The sequence below is a fragment of the Mycteria americana genome, chromosome 7 (genome assembly GCF_035582795.1).
Source record: "Mycteria americana isolate JAX WOST 10 ecotype Jacksonville Zoo and Gardens chromosome 7, USCA_MyAme_1.0, whole genome shotgun sequence".
NCBI lineage: Eukaryota > Metazoa > Chordata > Aves > Ciconiiformes > Ciconiidae > Mycteria > Mycteria americana.
Genome location: NC_134371.1, coordinates 62,284,899 through 62,307,805, shown reverse-complemented (window position 1 = coordinate 62,307,805; position 22,907 = coordinate 62,284,899). Strand labels below are relative to the sequence as shown.

Below are 22,907 nucleotides of genomic sequence, written 5' to 3'. Positions count from 1 at the left end.
TGGGGGTTCCCGGACTTGATGGCGTACCAAGGCTCCCTTATCACATCGGTTTGCTTTATATCTGGGGGGGAGGAACTATGAACCAGCCTTGGGTTGTGTTTGCCTCCGAGTAACTCGCAGTAGTTGGGTCACAATTGGCGGCAGCTCCAAACCCCACTGATTTGAGATAAGACTGGAGGTTTGTTGTGGAATGGATAGGATAGAGGTCTGAGGATTTTATTTTTTTGCTACTGCACAAGAAATAATTTGCAGGCCCATAACATTTAAATGTGAAGGGAATTCAAGATGAAATATTTTAAGTCCTTTAAAATATGCTGAACTAGTGTTTAAAAATATCAGCGATACCTTAGGGGTGTGGTAGACAAAACTTCAAACCTTGTCTGAAAAGCAGCTGTTCAATGTTTTGTGCGTGTGTGTATCCATGTCCCCATCTTCCCAGTTATTTCTACTGAAAGAGCATTTCAGAAAATTGCTAATCTGACAGTCAGAAAGAACCAGTCTGATTTCTTCTCCTCAGTTGTGGGCGAGTCAAATTAATTGGCCTTTGTATGACCCATCCTTTTGGTCGCTTACCTTCCTACAGCCCTTTCTAATGCTCATCCCTGCTAGATTTTACAGGGAACAGGCTTTTTGAAAGGCAGGTTTTGGGTTTGTGGGAACAGAAACAATTTAAGCTCAGTCCCTTTTTGTAGAGTAGGTTTCCATTCTCCTCATCATCCCGGTAGCCTTACTGCACTCAATCCCATTTGAATTTCCCGAGCGCACCAGAGTGGCACAGCGTTTCTGGGAAAGGCCTCGGAAGCGCCTGCCGCCCCAGCGTACGCCTGCTCTGGTTGTGAAGGTACCACCCCAGCACACCCGGCGATTTCCACAGCAAGGGGCCGGGAGGCTGCGCTGCAGCAATGCCCAGGAGGAGCACCCCAAGGGCATGCATGCGTGTGTGTCTCTGTGTGCGGTTGTTGCTCTTCGTCTCCTTCCTGCAGAAGCTCCTGTTTGCCCCGCAGTGATTTGCCCCCTTATGAGTTACTGAAGCTCAGCTGGAATGGTTCCATCACAGCTTCTGGGTTTAAGAAGTCAGTTATTTTTAGAAGAGAGATACCGGATTAGTCTGGGATGTCAGAGCTTTCGTAAAGTTATGCTGGATTTGGTCTCCTTTCGTTTTGCACTGTATGTACAATGAATTACTTCTGTGCAGTGAGCTCAGTCTGGAAGATCTCCAGGGCAGGGAGCAAATCTTTTCTGTCATCACATGCTGACCTGGCTTTACCTCATCTCTCTGTGGTCACGTAAGTGAGATGTGTAAGTTAACAGCCTTGCCTGGCTCCTGCTACAGGTGATGGACAATGGGGTTCCCCGGGGCACCTCTCCCCATTATTTATCCTGAGGCTGATTCAAGTACCCAGGCCCCTGCCCAACCACCCCAATGGAAACCATTAATGGCACCAGAGTGTTCATCTGCACTTGGTTGCTACAAATTCAGTGTCACTAGGTAGGGTTGAGTCCCCACAGTAAAAATCTAAGAGTAGCTCACTGCTATCTTGAATATGCCAGCCATCATCTTCAGCATAAACTCCCCTCTCCCTTCACTCCAAGCCCATTACTGTGCCCAAGGTAGTCTGAAGTGGAATATAAAGTGAATGCACTTGAAACACCCTCCCCCAGGTGATTTTCCATTTATGCAGCAGGCTTGCTAATTGCAGAAAGAGTGATTACCCTTTCAGGAAAGAAATATAAAACTTGATTACTCTGAGTGTTAGTGAAATTTGGTTCTGAGCCCAGCTGGGCAGAAACTGTGTTTCAGTAAGACTTTATAAAACACTCATATAGGGTCAGTGTAGTGAACCAAGGGCCCATCTGTGACTACTTTTATCCAGCGTACGTTTGTGATACTCTCAAAAGGGGGACTGAACTTTACACACCAGATCCTTAAACCTGGCAGAGTCCTTTCTCTTGCGTTACACTAACTCTCTCATGCGTATGTGAACTTTCATACAGCTCACGTAAGCTCGCTAACGCGAGCCGTACAGAATGGAGAAACAGGTACCTTACGTGGATGAGATGTAGAAAAGCAGTAGCCAACCTTTAAGTGGAAGTGGGGAAATAATCTGGATCAGAACTGGCCTCTCTGAAGTGAGCAGCGAAACGTCAGTGTGGGCACTCACATTTCTGTCTTAAGAGCATCCAGACTGTATGGTGATTTTCATCTCGCTACTTTTCTGACAGTGTAAGGTACACAGAAGAAAGGACAAGAAAAAATTAGGCAATGAACCTAACAAATGCTATAACGTAGATAGTGTTTGTTATAGAATAACACTATTTACTATGGGTTTTTTTCTTAAATGGAAAGTGCAGGTTTTTTTAAAATGGGCTGGTGCATGTTACACTATGTTGTAAAGTGTATGCGTATATATGTATATCATCAAAAGAGTGCGTATATACATATATATATAGATGGATGGATGATGTTTTTCAGAGCCAAGTCTTTAAACAGAGCAAATTATTAACTTCTGTATTTTACTATGGAATGGTAAGGTTGATTTAAGGATGAATTAAGCAAGCTGTAAATTTAAGAACAAACTCATTCTGTGGCCTGAAATTAATTATTATAACCAACATGGTAACTTAATCTCACAAAAACACGAGTTTATTAATAGGTGAAGGAGCTGAAGAACCACACAGTCCATCCAGCCCTCTGATATAGTTTTCCTAATCTCAGTTACGAAATTCAATGCTGCAGTTTTACAAGGTACATATTCTCAATTAGTGAATGTTACAGAACATAAACATGAAGTGAATATTTGTATTAATGGGATTCAAACAAGTCAACTGAAAGAAGTATCAACTCTAGTTATAACACATGGTGAAAAGAATCAAATTTGGAATGTGATCATATATACTGTTGCACAGCAGATAATATGTACACTGTTTCATATTGCATGACATTCATAGCATATTCATAGAAAAGTCAAACTAAATGATGGCTTAAAAACTGTATTAACACTGAAATTTGCTTGCTACTTTTGTTAAGTGTTGATATTGAGTTAATATTTTCATTGTGTAAAAATACTGTATATAGTAGAAATCCTTCAGTATCTTCCACATTCAAATAAATAAAGTTACAGTTACAGTTTGGTATTTGGTGTTCAACATCTTAAATGGCCGATTCTTTCTAACCTTCAGAAAGAAAAACAAATAATGAATATGCTCAATCTGGCTTGACTAATACGTTTCTCTCTTGAAGACCTCGCTTCTGAAATCAGACTCTAACATCTGCCTCGTTTGAGGTGCGGCTGGGATTACTAAAACATCTGAACACAGTTAAAAAGGTGGAAAGTCCATAGCCATTCTACACACTTTCATTTATTGTCTGGACAATTAAAGTACAAATAATTCAAACACAACAAGGTTATGAAAAAAACATTTACAATACTTTCCCTCAGAAATGATCTAAACTAGCAAGGTTAACATGAAGTCATTCATTATAACTAAAGTATACAACTGCCTGGTCCTAAGAAAGATTTTTTTAAATTATTATTATTATTCAGATAGTAAAACACATCGTAGAGAAAAGATTCTGACATGCCTTCCCCACTAATGCTTAGCAAATGCATCAAAACTTTCCCAGCAAACTGCGCTCATTCATAGCAGATGATGTATAAAGGTTTCCCTGAACATTGAATGAGTGTTCCTTTAAACTAAAATCTAACATTGTTAAAGTAAAAAACTGATAAAATTATGATGCAGCCTTTGCTTTAGTTATTTGTCTACTACAAAAGTTTGCCTCTTCAGTGTGAAAAAACAATACTTAGTCTACATGCAGTTAGTGGGTATAGCATGGAAAAAATGCACAAAATAAGCACAAGTTATAAATAACCATAACGTTTTATTACCATTAAGACTAAACTTGTATTGAAAAGATTTTATATAACAAGACAAGAAAAGCAATAGCAAATTTAACTATCAACTAGATTATGCATAGCGAGTAACTGTTTCTAGTACTCAGGGAAGAGCATGACCCTTTTTTGTTTTAAATATATAACCGTACAAAGCACAAACATACTAAAATGATCAGTGCACTGGACATGGGAGAGCACCCCCTCAGTCATTTTGTTCCCTTAGCTCTGTTTTCCCCAATCTGAATTACATTAAAATAAAGACCCAGTTGTTTTCTTTTCTACTGTGCAGTAAGAAAAAATATTCACAACAAACATGACAATATATCAAACAATATTTCTACACAAGTTACCTTGATACCTCTGTCACTTAAGTATCATAAGAAAACATTTTAAGACATATACAAACAAAACTAGCAAAGTGTTACAACTTATAATAAATTAACCAAAAGAAAAAATAACTTTATATATATATATTTATATTATATATACACATACACACACAACAAAATGACACAATAATATGCTTCTTCCCATAGTTTAAGTAAACAAATAAGTAGACTAGCCAAACTAGCTATATTTGATTTTGGCCATATGCATCACATCGGCAATTAAATAAATAAGTGTTTCAAGCAACATAAACAGTGTTCCAAATGTGCCAACACAGCCCAATTATATTAGCTTGGGCTATAAAGTGAATTTGAAAATTCTTAACAAATTTAAAGCAAATGTATTTTTTCTAAACACATTACATTTAACTATGATACTAAGATATGTAAATAATTTTGTAGCACCTACTGCTCAAACCAAGGAAGTTTTTGATCAAAAAATTAATTTTTTTAACTTTTGTTCTGCTGATATCCCATACTGATGACTTAAAGAAAAACCATCTTGCAACTCATCTCCTTGCTTTTGGGTTTTGACTGTGGGTAACTGCGTGCCTGGGAAGAACACTCTCCCGTACTGTATTTAATATTTTTATTACATGCTATGAAAAGATACGAAGATCATCTGTTTGTAGCCCATCCTTCAAAAAACAATCTACTAATCCAGTTTAAAACACACATCTTGATCTCTAAAAAGTTACCAGTGCAGTATGAACATGACAAAGTTGTCAATTTCCCCTAAATTAGCCAGTCAAAATATTTTTTCTCAAATCCAGATTCTCTTGTAAAAATTCTTTATATTTTATAAAAATAGATTTTTCTTGAAACCCATTTTCAGCAAAGAGACCACCTCTTTGGCAACATTGTTAATGTTATTTAAATTGTTATGTCATCAGGTATCCCCCTTTACCCCATTCCCTAACAGAAGACTGTTTAGTTCACATGATACAAAAGAAAAAAGGAAAAATAAAAAAAGTTGCAAAATTATGTTCTTCTTTTTGCAATTTTTATTGTTCCTCTTTAATTTATGTGGGGGGTTTACCAATCTGATTCAATCAATGTTTTGAAAAAAAGAAAAGAAAACAAAAATCTTTTTTCTCGCTTTTAATCCCATTAGTTTGTAAAAATTGTTTTTGTTTTATTATTTTTTCAAATGAGTGAATGGTCATCTTAAAAAGACCCACCTTCAAGGAAGGTAGTAAAACTAGCTGGCCGGGTAAAAATCCCTGCACATTGTTATCTATGTATATTATATTCAACAACGACAGCTATGAAAGAACATTCAATGCATCAAAGGTTTTTTTTTTTTTTCTAAGCATTATAAAATCCTTTCCTGTTCCTCACAGGATATCCAATGTTTTAATACTTAGGCAACACTGGCTTATAAAGTCCATGGTTGAATATAAGCCTTGAAGAGTTTTTTTTTTGTTTTGTTTTGTTCGTATATATATTTATATATATATATTTTAGTAAGTAAGGATATGAAATTCAGGATTTGTGGGTTTTATTGGTTTTAAAGGAAACTTGCAATACTCTGTCTCCTAAACGGTATCCATTAAGGCTGGCAATCGCCATGGCAGCTTCGTCGTAGTTGGTCATGGTGACAAAGCCAAATCCCTTGCACTTGTTGGTGTTGAAATCACGGATCACCTTGACATTATTGACTGCTCCAAAGGGACCAAACAACTGCCACAGCACGCTCTCATCCGAGTCAGGAGACAAGTTGTAGACGAAGATGCACCATCCAGTCCCAGTGTGACCAGGGATATTCATTCCGACAAGGCTCGTCATACCATCAATTGTGATCGGAGAAAACCTACCAAGTAAAAAGAGGGGTCTATTCTAAATATATCTCTTGGCACAAACTACATAGAACCAAGACTTTAAAGTAAGCCAATGTTAATGAAGGTTCTTGATCCTATCCCTGGAAGATGACTACATAGCCACCCTTGGTCTCTAACTCCTACTTAAGTGGAGGGGAGCTGTACTAAAAAACCAGACCAAATCTGGGCATAAATGCATCTCCCTTCAAGGATAAGCCCTACTTAGATGTACACAAAGATCTAATAGAAGAAATGCTTATGGACAATCTAAGTCAAAAAGGGCCCGCACATGCTGCAATCGGTAAGAGCTCATTTAAAGAGGCCTGTAGGAATTTGCCACTTATCCCCATGTCGTGGTTTAGCCCCAGCCGGCTTAGTTGCCGGCTGGGGCTAAACCACGACACCCCATCACTAAAATAATGTAGTTTCAAGGCAACGGAGATCTAATGCTTTACTCTTTACTAGTTTGCAATGAAAAAACCCCCAAACTTCAAGACTTATTTTAAGGGATTAATATGAAATGCCATTGTCAGGATTCAGCTATAACAGTAGCCTCTTTAGCAAAAAATACTATTAGATTTAGAGAGACATCTGTAAGCGGTAGATTTTAATTCTCCTCCTAGCTTAGTCCTTAATTGACATACACCGGGAAAAAATCCAGTTAATAAAGAAGTACTAACACTGGCCACATATTAAAAGATTTATGCAGCAATTGTAGAGTAAGTAAAACAGTGCATAAATATAATTAATGAGCATGTCAACTAATACCTTCATACTGTGAGACTTCATGTCCATGACAGGCTCTTAGGTTCTCCGGATAGTCAACGTAGAGAGACAAGCTCCTAGAAATCTAATATAGCACCCTAACGCCCCACCCGTCCCATCCCCCCCCGCCCGTCATCTTTTGGGACCTATTTTCTTAAAACATCTGAACTGGGAAGCTAAAGCCAGGTAGTGTGTTTATGAACACAGAACCGCCACAAAATAACACAGGCTGGACAGGATCTATGGAAGTCATCTGACCAACCTCCTGCTCAAAGTGAGGCTAACTTCTCAAATGAGATCTGCTGCTCATGGCCTTGCAAAGGAAAGTTTTGAAAGTCTCCAAGGATGGGAGGCTGCTCCAGGGGTCCACCACCCTCACTGTGCATGATTTTCTCCTAAACTCCGTTGAATTTCCCCTGCTGCAACCTGTTACTGTTGACTCTTGTCCTTTTGCAGTTGACCTCTGAGAAGAGCTCAGCTTCATCTTCTTTCTAACGCCCCTTGTAGGTAGCTGAAGACAGCAGTCAGGCTAAACTCTACATTTGCCTTTCCTGAATTTCGCCACGTTCCTCCAGCTTGTCAAGGTCTCCCCAGTGGCAGCCGTGGCCAACAGCACAGTGACTGCCCCTGCTCCCTCACCAATTTAGTGTCACCCATTAATGCAAGGAGGGCGCATTGCAGCCCGTGACTCAGGTTATTAATGAAGATGTTAAGCAGTATCAGCCCTCAGGATCAACATAATTTTCCTTTCATCAGTTTGAAAAAAAAATGACATGCTTTCTGAAGCTACACTTTGGGATACGTTTTAAAATAACAACTGCACAGAGGAAACGTCTTAATAAAAATCCAGTTTCACATGTACCTTCAATATGAGTTTTAATACCAGAACTGAATAATAATTCCTCAGGATTTTTTGAGTGGAGGGGGGGACTCAGTGTTGCTGAGTGAGCCCTTGTGCTCTCCAAAACATCTCCTTTTACACTTGTAATATTTCCACATACGTTTAGCAATCTGCCAATATTATGCAGTGTATATTAAATAACCATAAAAAAACTACACACTTGATGGCTGCTCACCATTCTGTTGACTCCTGATGGTACTTCATATGTACGTTCAAGGAAAAAAGACACTTTAGAATATACATCTTAAGCTGAGGAACATCACTGGGGTGTAGCCACGCTATAAATGAGCAGTTCACAAGTGCTCACAGTATTGGATCCTTGGACATACATACAGGTTTGCAGACAGTTTATTAAACATACGTGGCAATTTTCTGATTGAACTTCACTTCTGCAAATCCTACTCTCAACATCTTTTAGTTTCTCTCCTGCATACTGAAACTAGTAACATTATCATAATGGTTCAGCATGGTATTTCCCCAGCTGCTGCAAACAAAGACAGCTGGACAAGGCCAATTTCTACCGCTCCTTCCACCGTATATGGAATTATAAATAAGGCGGCCAGGACAGAGCTTGTACAAGCCAACAGCTTCAACTTCTTTTGAAATTTGGAAGATGGGACTTTAAGCCCATTGCTGACAAGTGCCAACTGTGCTAGTAACATTTGTAAGCCAGCAAACACTCCTTTTCTGCAATGTTTAAAAATTTAAGCATGAAGTACAACACTAACGTATATACTACCCTGCAAGTGACATTATTGTAAAATCTGTACAATGTAAAGCTGCATACATCACAGTACGGTATAAAGTTTTGCATTTTTAAGGAATGCTGCATTGATGTAAAGGGTTAAAGTTTCATACAGTTCACCGGAGAGCAGCTTTTCCCTGGAAACCTTTAGGAGCTATGCCGCTTTCAACTATTTATGTACTGTGAGCACAGGAGCTGCTGTAAAGCCAAGAAACTAGTGCAAGTGTATTGACACAAATACAAGCTAACCTATTGCATAAGTAGCTTTGCTACTAGAAAGTGAGCTGAAATTAGTGTCAATAAAACCTCTTTTCCACATCAGCACATCTCGTTTTCCATCAGTACCACATAATTAACATGGGGAAAGAATGAACCGACCCCCAAACCCAGGAACACTACACTATGGATGTTTCAGAAATTTTTGTCAATACAGTATTTTGTGTGACCCTATGCCTGTAAATACAGGATTTGCTATACCAGTACCAGTTTTCAAGGTTTGCTGGGAGGAGACAACTAATTTAAGATACCTACAAAACAGCTTAAAAATCCTGCTGTGATTTAAGACTAACATTGCAGACTCTGAATACTAAGAAAGCAGATGGATAACCCAAAAGAGACAGGTAACTCTCCCTCTGTAGGTCATAGGCAATTAGAATTCAAACCCTCACTAGTTTGGACTAAGCTCTGTTTGTGCTGCACCACACACCGGTCCAATTCCAGGGAAAGCAGCAGCAAACTCGGGGGAAACTCCCAGAACAAACCCATCCTTCTGACACTGACTTGTACCTGACAGATACTTGAGGCTGAGAGTTTTGCCATGTTTTTGGCAATGTATCAAGAAACAAATGAGATGGGAGAACACAAGAGAAGCAGTGTGTGATAAAATCAGGTGGCAAGTTCTGACTCATCACATCACCATCACCACTAAGGATATTGTGAATGTAACAAAGGTACTAACGAACACCAGAAGTAGTGCTTCTGGGAAGATACACCGCCTCTGTTTTGACTATTACTTTCGTGAGTAGTCTTAAGATTTGTGATTTGTATGATAGCTACTGTGGCAGTAGTTAAAACCCATGTTACTGTCTAATACTAGCTAGGGTAAAGATATACTTACCATACCATTTTACAAGGTGAGCTTTAAAAAAAGCTCAAACAATTTTCAAATGTGGCGAGTAGACCATTTCAGAAGATTAAGAAGTATTTTCTCATCTTAATTGTGGGGAATTGCTGGACATCTTATGGTAAGATCAGGAATAAGACTACACCTTTATTTTGCTGTAAGGTTCGCTTGCGTTGATGTGTGCCATTAGAAGAAACACTAACAATACATCAACTCATTTTAGCTATCAGATCAAACATTGAACACACTCATGAAACAGCATAAATGTTTACAAATCAGCTGAACTTTCACACATGCACGCACATACACACAAACACAGAGCTATTTTAAACAAAAAAACAAGTCTCAAGCACCGAGAAAATTTCAAAGTATTAAACCTGTAACAAAAGAAACTTAGGGCTGATTAAGGTGCACACAGCTATATTTTCAAGTCAAACTCGTCAAGCCAGATGTAGTGGAAAGAAGGTCTTAACTGGGAGATTTAGACAATGGCAGTGTAATTCTGTTTTCGACTTAAATTTTCCATTATCAGATCAGAGATTAGTTAAAAACTTAAGTTAATAGTTCTGATTCTGGAAAAAGTGCCATTTAGCAGGACAACTGCAGTTTGAATGCTTGTAGCTGTTGCACCTAAACCATTTGAGAAAAGCCCACCTGTAAATAAAAAAAGGTTTAAAAAACCCACAGAACTTGCATGTGTGGCCTTTAAAATAACAAAACCAACTGAAGTCCAAACTTAAAAAGAATTTGACATGCTGGTGGAAGAAAAGAAGGAATTAAAAAAAAATAAAGTTAGTGAATTAAAAAAAATAAATTGTAGCACCAATCTGTGCCAACACGGACATCTGGCAATCTGTGGAATTCTAATTACCTCTTTACGCCATAGGCCATATTAAGCAAATTGTCCAGCCTGAAAAGAGAAGGAGGGTCTTTGGGTTAATGTCTCACAGATGGCAAGATCGCTCAATGGAACTATTATTAATAGCGTTCCATTTTCAAAGAAGAAATGTTCAACAAGTTTCCCACACATCTAAGGAGCCTAACAACTCCCAGCCTGCTTTGTTAAGTCTGAGGTTGTGCTTAAATTTCCACCACAGCATTTAAAGTCATTTTTAACTTGTCTACAGTCTTATAGAAAACCTTCATTTCCAGGGTTCGGTTTTAAAAAAAATCCACTTCTGATTTGTCTTTTTTAGACAATACTAGTATGAAATTTTTGCAAATAATTCAACTGCTCACCTTATATTTACAGTTAACTTAGGAATAAACTGTTACAGTCTGAAATTACTGGAACTGGAAAAATTATTGATTCCAACTGCTTTAACATAATCCACTCTCCCCAGTATATTACATATATTTAGTATTAATCCTCCACAATATTTAAATCTAAATGACCACCAAATTTTGCAGAATATAATCATCTGCTTTCCCTGGGAGCACACTAAAGTCCTTCTATCCATGGAATGCTTCAGTGATAACCTCAATGGGCACAGCTGTGTGCCAAAGATACAAAAACAAGTGTAAATTTAATGTATCCGATAACTGGCTTTTTTTTTAAATGATCTTTAATTCATTAGCACTTTTCATCACTGAAAAACTACGATTACTTTTGAATAATTCTCTAAAGCCAGTATGCAACTCAGTTATGTGAATATGTCCAAGTTTTCTTTTTTTGAAGGCACACTTTTTATTTGAATGTTAGGTTGCCTGAGAATTATTATCAAATATAAAAGTAATGAGAACATCATGTATTGCTAATGCTGGCTTACGTATCAGATGGAAACAGTATATTCAGAACACAAAGCATATGACATCCCCAAAAGCATCTGAAGAATCACACCAAAGACTACTACAAGGTCTCTCTATACTAACAGCAGATATCTCAGGCTAATAAATTTAATGATACTGCTGCTGACTGGAACAGACTCAGCTTTTTTCCTGCTACCAATCCACTGTCATTAACATCAAAGTCTAAGCTGCATCAAAACTGTAATAATATAGCAGAAAATAAAAGCATTACCAAAAAAATGAGAAAGAACAGGATAGTCACTGCTCATTTGATTATCAGTGTAACTCTATTCTGTCCTCCCTTTTTCTATGAGACTTCATGAGATCTGATTGTACAGTACTTCAGCTGTTTTAGTAAATACAACATGACTACTGCTGTCAGCAGATTTTCCTCCTCATTCTCCAGGAAAGAATATTTAATTTTACAAAGAAAATCAGGTCAGCCTACGCAACTAAAGCATATTTTCCTGCGCAGCACCTGCCCCACATTGTCATCACTGGTGGAACTTCAGTTCTTTTCCAGGTAATTACCTGAATCTCTGAGCCTGGTGGTGAAGTGGTCCAGGATAGCGTCTGTTGGGAGACTGATACAGCTGTGAAAGGAGTGCCTGGCTTGTTTTCTGGCTGGGGTTATTGGCAAACTTCACAGTAATTGGTTCTGTAGCACCACTAGGCTTCTGGCCATTTAGTCCCTTTATGGCTTCTTCTGCCTCTATTCTCTTATCAAAACGGATAAATCCCACACCTCGAGAAACCCCTGGGAAGTAAAAACATGTGAACAGATGAATATTTGTAGGACTAGCCTCATCTATGAAACAAACTGAACATTGGTTTTGACTTCACAGAATACACAGCTTACAAATTAAAGGAAGTCCTACAAAGAAAAATGCCCTTCCCCAGCTGTGTTCCCCAAAAATCAGCCCCTACCATATTTAATATTGCAATTTTAAGTAAACATTCTGCATTTTGAGATCCCTCATTAAAGAGGCAGCAGTTATGCCTCCAAACAGTTACGCTTATAAAGAACCAGCATTTTACACTAAAAGTCGTATTGTCTTAAAACTCAACTGCCAGCAAGCATTTACAATTTTGCCATTTCCAGAAAAACATGCATATATCAAGAAAGGTTTTCTTTTAACCTGTGACTTGATCAACCAGAATCCGTGAGGTGATGATGCGCCCATATTGTGAGAATAACTGCTCTAATTCTTTCTGGGTCATCGTTTTCGGAAGGCCGCTGACATACAAGTTCGCATCTCTGATTGATGCTGAACTTGGACGGGCATACGACACCTATGGATTGAAGAGAAGGAAAGGTGTATTAGTAAGCTAGAGCCACCCCTTGCCTTTTAAACGGACAGATTATTTTCTGTTCTTTCACAAGCAATAACCCTCGAGTTCAGACGCTACCTGTTCCGCAAAACCAACAAAGCCAGGAAAGGCTGGAAGAACAAAGGAAGAGCTAGAGAGACCTTAAAAACAAATGCAAGGGTTCTTTAAGTGCAGGCATAAAATAACTATTGTTCAGAGGTAGATTAATGTGCAACTTCCTACGCACGGCTTTGTAAATTTACCCCTATGGGTTGTGGGTGTATGGATGATTTACTGTATCCAACATGTAATAACCTTAGCACATACGTAGCACTCTGAAGTTCCAATATGTTTTATTCCCCCCCGCCGCCCAAGTGTCTGAAACAGATCAGGTTATTTGCAGAGTGATCTTTTGTGCTATCTCTCTTTGTTGTTTTCATCCTGAGCTGGCAAGATCTGTTCTGGATGAACAGTAAAGTACTGGTGAAATTAGACTAAATGAACACCTGCTCGGGGAACTGTATACTGACACGCGTTGTCATATCTCCAATTTATCACGAGAAGTTCCCTTGCGCTGTAAGCCCAGAACCAGACCATAAAATATTATGACCAAGCAAACAAAAAAATCTAGCTGAGACACTGCATGTATGCTGTTAGGGGAAATTATTAAATCAAGTCTCTCTTAACTGCTCTTCTACCTATGAATCATATTGGTAATTATATGTGCATAAAAAGCCTTCTGCACTTTAAAAATAATATATACATTTAGAATACACACATTTAACATAATAAAAATACTTCCCGGATAAAGCCTAATGGCAACTTTTCAGCATGGATCATGAAGAATTACTTTGCAGCACATCTGAAATAGCATTGGATCCAAACCTGAAAATTCTGCACTTCATCTCAATTTATTTAAATATAAACAGATCGGCACATTCCTACAGTATGTCTTAAAATGTGTCTTGGAAGGAAATGGGGGTCCCATCATGAATACAATGCTTTCAGCAACTGTCCTCCCCTCTTCCCGAGCCTTAGCCCAAACACAAGTGATGTCAAATAGATGTCTTTGTGTTTTATGTGTCAAAGAGTTGTCTTTATGTGCTCCACACCTAAAAATAGATGTTGACTCAACACAGAAAATGATGTGAATGACTAATATTTGCTTCCACAATCTTCTCTGCATAATAGCAGACAAACTCTAAAGATTCTAGATTTTAAGGTTTTTGGCAACTTCTTTATAACTTACATGTTTGTACATAACCTTTTAAATCTAACATTTACAGAGAAGGCTAGGGAGAGGAGGTGGAAAAATTTAGGGAAAGAAATGTGAAGAAGAGGTTAGATAAGACATTTGCATCAACTGAGGCAAGCTCAGGCACAGCACAAAGGCACAAGCAGACGTAACGAGCAGAGAAACCTTCAGGTGCCGAGATCAGTGCTGAAAGGGGGAAGTACATTGGGGTGGAAACTATTTTGTGCCTCAGCGATTTAGGACCTCACAGCCCATGAGCTCCTGATGAGGTGCAGCATTTAAGTCACTTAATCACCAGCTGCAAACACCCCTCTGACACTCCAGGACCAGAACACACACGGCACCACTTGGCTTTTACGTAACGAAGATCAAGCCAGGTGCTTGGGGAAACCAGGGATAACTACACTGTGCTTTCACCTACAGATATCATGCCGAAAAATCACTGGTTTTGACCATGCGTGGTTTGGTGGTCTCGTATGGGTTGGCTTCTCATTTATACCCCGTGCCAGGGCATTCGGAAAAGCAGACTCTCTCTCCGCACTCTGCAAATGCCTTACCTTGCGAGGGTACTGTAAGGGTTCAGACACCTACAGTTTAACCTACTTTAGGAATAACAGTTTAAAAAACACTTAAGAGCCTCTCTGGAGTGGGGCTAGAGACCTTACCTATTCCTCAAAACTGAGAGCTGTAAAATTAATAAAGTTCCTGGGAGAACAGCCAGGGGTTTCCTTTGGGTTTTCTCACTCTGGCACATTCATTAACCAAATGCCACATTACAGGGAAGATGAAAAGTATTGGGATATGCAAAACCCACTACTTCCCAGAGCACCAAGTGCCTGACATTTTATATATATATATACTTGCACATACAGAAAATGCTCTGCTCTTGTGGGCCATGCAGACACGCAGTGAAAGGAGAGGCTGCACACACTCACAAACCCATCTACTCACAGCACATGTAAACACCTACCGCTACTCAGGTCTGATTTTTATTTCCTCCTGCAATCAAACATTAAGGTTGCAGGGGAGCCTGGGCCAAAGAAAGAAGCTGCCAAAAGCAACTCAGCTGTCTTCAGTATCAAGGAGAAAAGGTTGCAAGCTGAATGGACTCAAGGCTAGTAATGTCAATTATTTATCTGCTTTTGAATCTTTTTCATCTTCCCTCTCAGGTCAGGCAATGACAAATCGATCGGTTAGACCACGCCATCCTGCTTTCAAGCTATTATTCAGTTAGTACTAAGGACGGGATGTCTTCCCATGTATTAGCTGTCAAAGGAAGAAAACACCCACCCTGACCCTCCACCAGACCAGAAACTCCTTGTGCTGTGAAAGTTAAAATGGGAGCCAAGACCAGCTCCCATTTTATCACTGAAAACTGCAAAGCACTGGGTGAGGATGCTGCATTAATTCTTTATATTCACACTTAAGAAGGATTTTTTTTGCTCACGGCAGTGTTAGCGCCCTATAATGAAATAGTGCGTTGAAACAGAAAAGAATATGGAAATCCTAGCCACCACAAGAAATTCAAATAAATGAACTCAAGTATGCCAAGCTACTGTTTGACCCAGGCATTTCTCAGCATTAAAATGTTTGTCCATTTGTATGACGGTTGGAGGTCGAACAATGGTGTTATATTTCACTGCGTAAGATCATTTAGGAGTTGTCAAATTTGCAAGGAAGATAAAATATTGTACAATTCATTTTATGGCTTGCTGGCCTCCGATGTTAGTTTCTATAAATATATATACTAACTGTGAAAAACATTTGCTAGGATATTTCTCATCTGACATTGAACATTAGCCTGTGTAAGGGCTTCTCTTCAGTATAAACAGCCATCCCATAAGAGTCTGCACCACTGTCTCCAAACACTACTGCAGAGTCATAAGGTCCAGCATTTCCTATCTTCCATGGTAATGCACATTTTTGTTCAGGAGCACAGAAAATACGTCCAAGTTAAAGTAACTATCTTCCCTATTGATTTCCTAACCGTTTTCCCCACATAGAAAACTTTGTGAAAAATTTCTAACCTCAAGACTCTTCAGAACATAAATTGAAGCGGTCTGGTCTTTCCACGTCAGAGCCCACAGCAAAGGCACCCGGAGGCATGAACGCATCCCATTTGTCTTACAGAGGCGAGGCGCTGGACACGTAACAGCAACCATTTAAACACTGACACTTAACCACTTCACTGCCGCTCATCGTGAGATGCCTTCAGCTCATATGCTAATCCTAGACTTGTCAAACATTAAGTCCATTTCTAGAAGCCTCCTCCCAAAATTTATTTTTTTTGTGGAGCAAGTCAGAATAATCTCTCAACTCCCATCTATTCTGAAGAGGAATGGCACAGTCCTTCCCTGAAAGGATGTGCTCTGCCAGCAGAGCCACCCTGCCCCGGTCAAAACATCTGCCGACAAGCAACCTAGCAGCTCGTGTCTGTCAAAACCAAAACTTCTCCAAGGAGATGTATGTCTTGCTCTGCATCTAGTGTTACTCACCTGGGGAATGTGAGACTAGTCAAGAGCCGTTAATCAGAGAGTGCTGCATGGCAGCACAGGCATCCACAGGCCACCAAACCACCCCACCGATGGTACCTGCCATCCCTGGGACGCTTCTCCAGCCACGAGCAGGTAAGGCGCAGTCGGTGTTAAGTGACTCCCTGGGCAGCTTTCAAAAAAATGTTTGTGTAACATTCAAAAATACTAAACTTCTTGGTGACCTTAATTCTGACAGACTTTGCTTTGTCTCTTTGCATGACACACTGAGACATAGGATTTCTTGCATGACTTTTGGGGTGAGTCACTTCACTTTTTTTTCCACCTGAGGTCCAAATGTGTAAAATGGGGACAACCCTTCCTTCACTCGCTGCCTCTTATTTCACTGGTACGCACTGCAAAAGTGCTTTAATGCAACTGCTCAGAGCTACACATGTGTAAATAAGCACAATCTCACTTGTTTCATGCACATACAAAACCAGAAGTAAAATCTGCTTACCACCAGAGGATGGGCTACAGCTAGAAGAGATTATTTCCCCACAGCCACTTCCAGGCCCTCGTCCATGCCGTAATTTTGTGCAAAACCACAGACCTAAGAAACCCTCCTGTAAAAGCTACATGCTTTGTCAGAACAATCACACACAAAAACCCTCTGGTCCAGAGGCTGAAGACCAAGATCTGCAATATTTTCACATCCACCACTTCCACTGCTTTGTCCTTTCTCTTCTCCAAGCCCTCGGCTGGGGGATGGAAGGGAGTGACGATGCACTTTACTGTTGAGCAATTCAATGCCATTTTACTGGGATTAATTGTGATTGCAGGTAAGATACAGTGGTCTATCCCATCATTTCAGGAAAGACATCCATAGATAATAACCTAGAAGCACTCTGGCTGTATCAAGAGCAGGGCTACGAGAAATAATTGCTCCAGCTCTGTGGAACGAAAAGGATTCCTTAGCAAAACTGAAGCAGTTAAAGGGGAAATCTCGATTAAGAGAAGATGCACAAAACTAACAGGTAAAGACTCTCTGGTGCCTGCTGAGAGAAGCAGAGCCAAATCTGAACTTTCAAACGTAGCACTGAAAGGTCCTTCGAGCTACAGCATCACTATGGGCACAAAGGGTGGAGGATGATTTTTTTTTAATAAGCACTACAAAGTCCAAAAGGTTACACAGACAGAGGGTCCTAGAGAGCAAAACCAAAGTAAACTCAGTTGAGGCTTTCCAGGTCTGTGGCATCGTTAAAGTTTCTTGTCCAAGGCTTTGTCCCGGGGTGCAGCAGTCACAGCAGATGACCCCTCTTATGACTAACTCTGAGCTACCACAAAACAGAACAAGCGATTAACCTTAATCTTAAAAGGAACTATAGAACAACTACATCCCAAATCTGCAGTCTGCAAGTGCCTGTAATCTGAATTTGCAGGGAAGGAAAGGAGTGCATGCTCTTTTACACCTCTACCCTCTACAAAGCTTTACTGGAGCTCGGGGGAAACGCAGCTGAGTGTGCCTGAAGGCAGCTGGTGAGCTGGCAGAGCAGGCAGGCACAGCACACGCTGCGTCCCTGTACACACGGGGAGCCCAATGCAACTGCATACAGGGGAAGCTTAAAAATGCAAACCCTCCTGCACCACAGTCCAACATGCTCAGAGCTTCCCAGTATCTTCCACCCCCCCAGAGCCTCCATCTCCCCTCCCTCACAAAACACCAAAGCCCTCTCTGTGCCTTCCTCTCTATATTTCATTTTCCCCAGCTCCCCCACAAATCAGAGTACCCCCAGATCTCTCCATACACCCTCCTCCTTACCACCCAGCCTTGCACAACATCCCATTTCTTCACTGGGAGAAGCAGCTGCAGGTGGTGGCCGGCCAGCTCAGTGGCAGGTAGCCCCCGGGGAGGCTACGGGAGAATACAAGTGGAAAATGAAGGGTTTTCGGCAGAGTATTGCACCAAGGGCACCCAACACTAGAGCTCTGCTACTGTAACCATCAGCAAGCCAGCACTTTCTGGCTGCAACACAAACTGTTGGGTTTAACTCCCTCCCATACCTCCCAAGTGGTTTGGGACAGGGTGCAGAGGATGCAGCTCTCTTCCCCGTGGCTCGGTGCCACAGCCTTCCTCCTCCCCTGCCTTGTGCTTCCCGCGCCTCCTTCACCCACTGAGCATGACTCGAAGGCAATCTTTTTGACAAATGACTTTGTTGTAGGATGGAGAAGTCTGAGGCTGCTGTTATTTGGTTACCCTACAGTGACAGGATGGTTTGTAGTTTTGCAGACAATTACAGGAATTAACATGGACAGATTTAGAGCCTGAACTTTGTAGAAATGTCTGGCATTTTGAAAAACGCCAGAGAAACCAAGATAAATAGCAAGATCCTTGAGCAGTAATGTTACTACTGTATTTCCAGAAAACACAGCAGTACTTTCTCCCACAGCCCTATTCACTGTATTTTAAAGCTGGGATCATCCAAGTCCTATCAATCAAAACAGGAGAGTAAAGCAGAAATAAACATTTTGAACTAACAATAGGAAGCGTCAAAATAGCAGTAGCTATATTCCACGTTATTTATTCATTTAACTGAAAATTAAAATAATTCGAGAAAGCCTCTGACCACAGAGGAACGCTCCTATCTGTTTGGTATTTTATCGTCTGATAGATTTGATGGATTTAAAAACTGGAAGGCATCAAGGGCTCAGAGAACCCAGATTCCTTCTCCCTCACTGGAGACTTCTCCCTTTGCTCCAGCAGTGTCACAGCATGCTACCTGCTCCTGCGAGGGAAGAAACAACCAACCCTATTTCTCAGGCAACAGAGAACAAGAAAGAGAGGGGGACACAAGACCACGCTTCAGGGGGTCATCGGCTCTTTTTAGATTTCAAGCTTCCTTTCAAAACTCTGTTCTGCCCTTGTTCCAGCATCCCCCAACATGAAGCGAGGTCACCCGAATCCCCGTGTAAATTGTAAAATGCTTCCTTCGCATCCTTTCAGACACTGTCCTTTTTTTTCCAGGGCAAAGCAGCACAGTTTAAACAATCTGTACCACATGCATCACACATCTTATTTTCTTTCTGAATTTGATGCAACTGAATTGCCAGGCAATCTTCAACAGCAGCAGTGACCTTTCATATGCTCTTATGGATGGGCAAATTTAATTTCTAAAAATAGATTCAATTTCTGGAATATATATTTATTTCAACACATGCTGTATCTTCCCTCATTCTAAGCCGTTTTGTAGAATTATGTCAAGCTTTAGCTGTAAAAATAAAGTGAAGCCCTTCTCCCTCACAAGATGATGATGATACAAAATGGTGTAAATAAAATATGCACTATGATCAGCTGGGGAGAAACATAACACGTATAACCTATTACCAAACACAGAACACTTCCTTCAATGCTTTCCCCAAACAGATATTCTGTAAATAGTCACCTCTCGACTTTGACTTGAAAGGGCATCATTAACTTAAATAAAATGCACATAAATATTTTAGCTGCTACAGTGAAAAGGGATTATTTATTGTAACAATGAAATAATAAAAAGAACATTTCTTCAGTTATTTTAGTCCGCACATCTGAGAGCAGACTGTGCCTGGCTGTTTTGCTGATCCTGCTATAAAACCAGTTCCTCCTGTGACTGCACGGCTGTTTTGCAAAAGCATCAGGAGAGAACATTAAGCTGCCACAAAAACGCTACAGAAGTGAAAAGGACAGGATTTGGGGACACATGCAGAAAATCTCTGTTTTTTTAAACAGGCATTAAGCCTTGTAGGGTCAAAAAATGAGTGCAAATATGACCCCGCAGAGCCAGCTCATGTTCAGTCTAGGTGCAAGGGACAGCAGAGACCGCGACTGTTTGAGCAGGGAGATGGACACAGCCAGCAGGACCAAGGTGACCTTGGCAAGCAGAAGTAATTTGCTCCTGTAAAAGGGCTTTCACAGATTATTCATTTCAACTTTCTATCAAAACAGCTTCCAAACAAAAGGTAGCCAAAGAAATGCTACCTGCAGGGCTGCAGCTACCCAGGGTACATGGGCAGAGGCCAAGGTTCAGCTTATCCATCAACAGGACATTAGAGATTCATTCTGGGGCATGAAAACCAACCACGCCCATGAAGAAAACAGAACAAAGTAATGCTCAGTACTCTTCCAGCTCAATGTTAGTCTTGTATATTATCAAATATTTTTTAGCTGACAAAACTATATGCCACCAAATCTCTTTCTATATGTTCTTTTGAGACAGGCTTTTTTAATGCACCAAAAGTGCATTTTTAATGACTGTAAAGGGCATCTAGCTAGACTAAAGTAATTGGCTCTGACAATTAAATATAGTAATTCCACAAATTAAAATACTTCAACCTTGTAATGAATCACAGTGAGATGCTGGAAAGGGGCATGTGGGGGCAACAGGCAAGCTAGGAGACTTCAGCGGTGCCGAGTACGATTTCTCACCACTTTGCAACCATTTCGAAACAAGGGACATCTCTGGCAACACAGGCGCTGCCGGGAGCGGTAACAACACAGGATTCACCATTCAGCTAGCGTGAACACTGCGAAACCTCCATCCCCATCACACAATACCAGGGAAGCAGACCTAATTTATTAAGGTTTCTAAGAGCAAAACATAATTAAAAATACAAAAAACCAAGGGGGTAAGGTTCATGTCCCTACTTTTCCCAATAATAATCACATGCAATTCTGCAATTAAAAATTGGGTTAGAAACTGCCAATTAGATGTTCACGTGTCCAGAGCTTGGCTATTTGAAAAGAAGGCTCCCTTGGGTTGGTTTTAGGCAACTGCATAAACACTTACTTAAAAACCATTTGATTTAAAACAAAAAAGCCTACACATCTTCCCAATCACTGAAGAAATTATGCAGCTCCTGTGCATGTACGTTAGGTCAATCTCTTTGCTTAAGTTTTAGCAGCTTTCAAGAGCCCAAGAAAATGTCACATATTCTATAAAAGTCCACTAGCTATTAATGAGCATGAAAAACCCAAACCTAATAAACCACTTGTATTCGTAAAATTTATACAGAATTGAAAAAAAATTAGAGAAAAACATCCTGCAAAGATGTTTTAGCACAGGAAGTTCCTGGAAAACAAAAAACTTACTATACATGATAAAAAGGAAGGCATAATGGTTTGATTTTGCATGTGAGAAATATAACAACTGGGGTGGGTTGGAGTTTTTGGAGGCCTTTTTGTAGCTTATGTTTCCTGTAACCTTGGAATATTATGAATACAATAGCATTGCTCTGGCTCACAAAATAAAAAAAGAGGCAAAGCAACATAGGTACTTTGGACAAGAAATGGAGCACCCTTGCTAACACTGAATATTATGTTCAAAATATAGAAGTGCTGCATTAAAAACTGATCTGGATTTTTCAAGTTCTACCAATTTTTAATAAAGTATTTAGGAGACAGGTTAGTACTTGCAAAATATTATATTTTTCCTGATAATGTGCCTTTAAAAGCAATTTGGAGAGCAACTTACTGCTCAACTTTTCACTGTAAGCAGAAACTGCTGAGTCCAAGCATGTATTTCCACCTGCAGCAGTAGATAAGACGGTAGATTTCGTTGCTTTGCCTTACATATTCCTGTAAGTTTTTCTATTTAACTCTACAAAACCATGCTGTGAGCATTTTGATATATGGCCCACATACGTATCTATGAAACGGAACCTGGTTGGTCTAAGGGAGGTTTGGAAGTAGCTTTCTCTATGTAATCCATGCAGCTACTCCGCCACTTTCATAACCCTCAGCTCAGGATTTCTGCTCTTCACCAAACAGCCTAGGGAAAAACTTGCTTGAAACAATCCTCAGAAAGGCACAGGATTCCAACATATTTTTGCTTTAGGGAATACCACTTTGTCCAAACTAAAACCTTTAGTGAGAAAGGGTAAGTACAACTAAAGTATTGGCCATACAGTATCTTTTTTGCAAGATATGAAATCACTGACATTATTTGTACCAATATTTTCAAAAGTAAAAATTCTATTTTTATATTCTTTAACATTGTTGGCTTTGAAATACAAATTAAGTACACAAGAAAAATTAAGAAAATGGTACAAATCAAAAGCCAGCATTCAAATATGATCAAAGCAGTTTCAGATAATTTGAATCAGATCTGCTGTTTGTTCCCCTTCAATTTTTTGATTCACATTCCTTAAGCTGTATTATTTGTCAGAATTCGGGATATGGAAATCTTCCATAAGCTGTTTCAAAAAAGCTTTATCAGCCATGCAGCCAAAAAAAAAGTAACAGTGTAGAAACTTGCTTTTCTTTGAGAGAGGAAAGAAGGTCGAATAACTAATGGACTATGACAACAATGAAACAAGAGGCTTCAGTGGGATCTCTAATACCTCCAGCTTTTAAAAGAATAAATCAAACTAAGGATTGGAAATGAAAAAAATGTGGTTTTTTTGAGAATGAC

At 39.8% G+C, this 22,907-nt stretch overlaps 1 protein-coding gene across 2 annotated transcripts in view; it reads right to left on the bottom strand.

Annotated features, from left to right (window-relative positions):
- Positions 1-5,767: 5,767 nt before the first annotated feature.
- Positions 5,768-22,907, bottom strand: part of ELAVL4 (ELAV like RNA binding protein 4) — a 63,798-nt gene continuing 46,658 nt past the window's right edge. Inside the window, exons 4-7 of one of the 2 annotated variants that reach the window (XM_075509280.1) lie at positions 12,564-12,717; positions 11,956-12,181; positions 10,508-10,546; positions 5,768-6,116 (exon numbers count right to left, since the gene is read on the bottom strand). In XM_075509280.1, the coding sequence (XP_075365395.1) occupies positions 5,768-6,116; positions 10,508-10,546; positions 11,956-12,181; positions 12,564-12,717 (768 nt within the window). The remainder of the gene's footprint in view (positions 6,117-10,507; positions 10,547-11,955; positions 12,182-12,563; positions 12,718-22,907) is intronic. The other variant, XM_075509281.1, reaches the window with a different exon arrangement.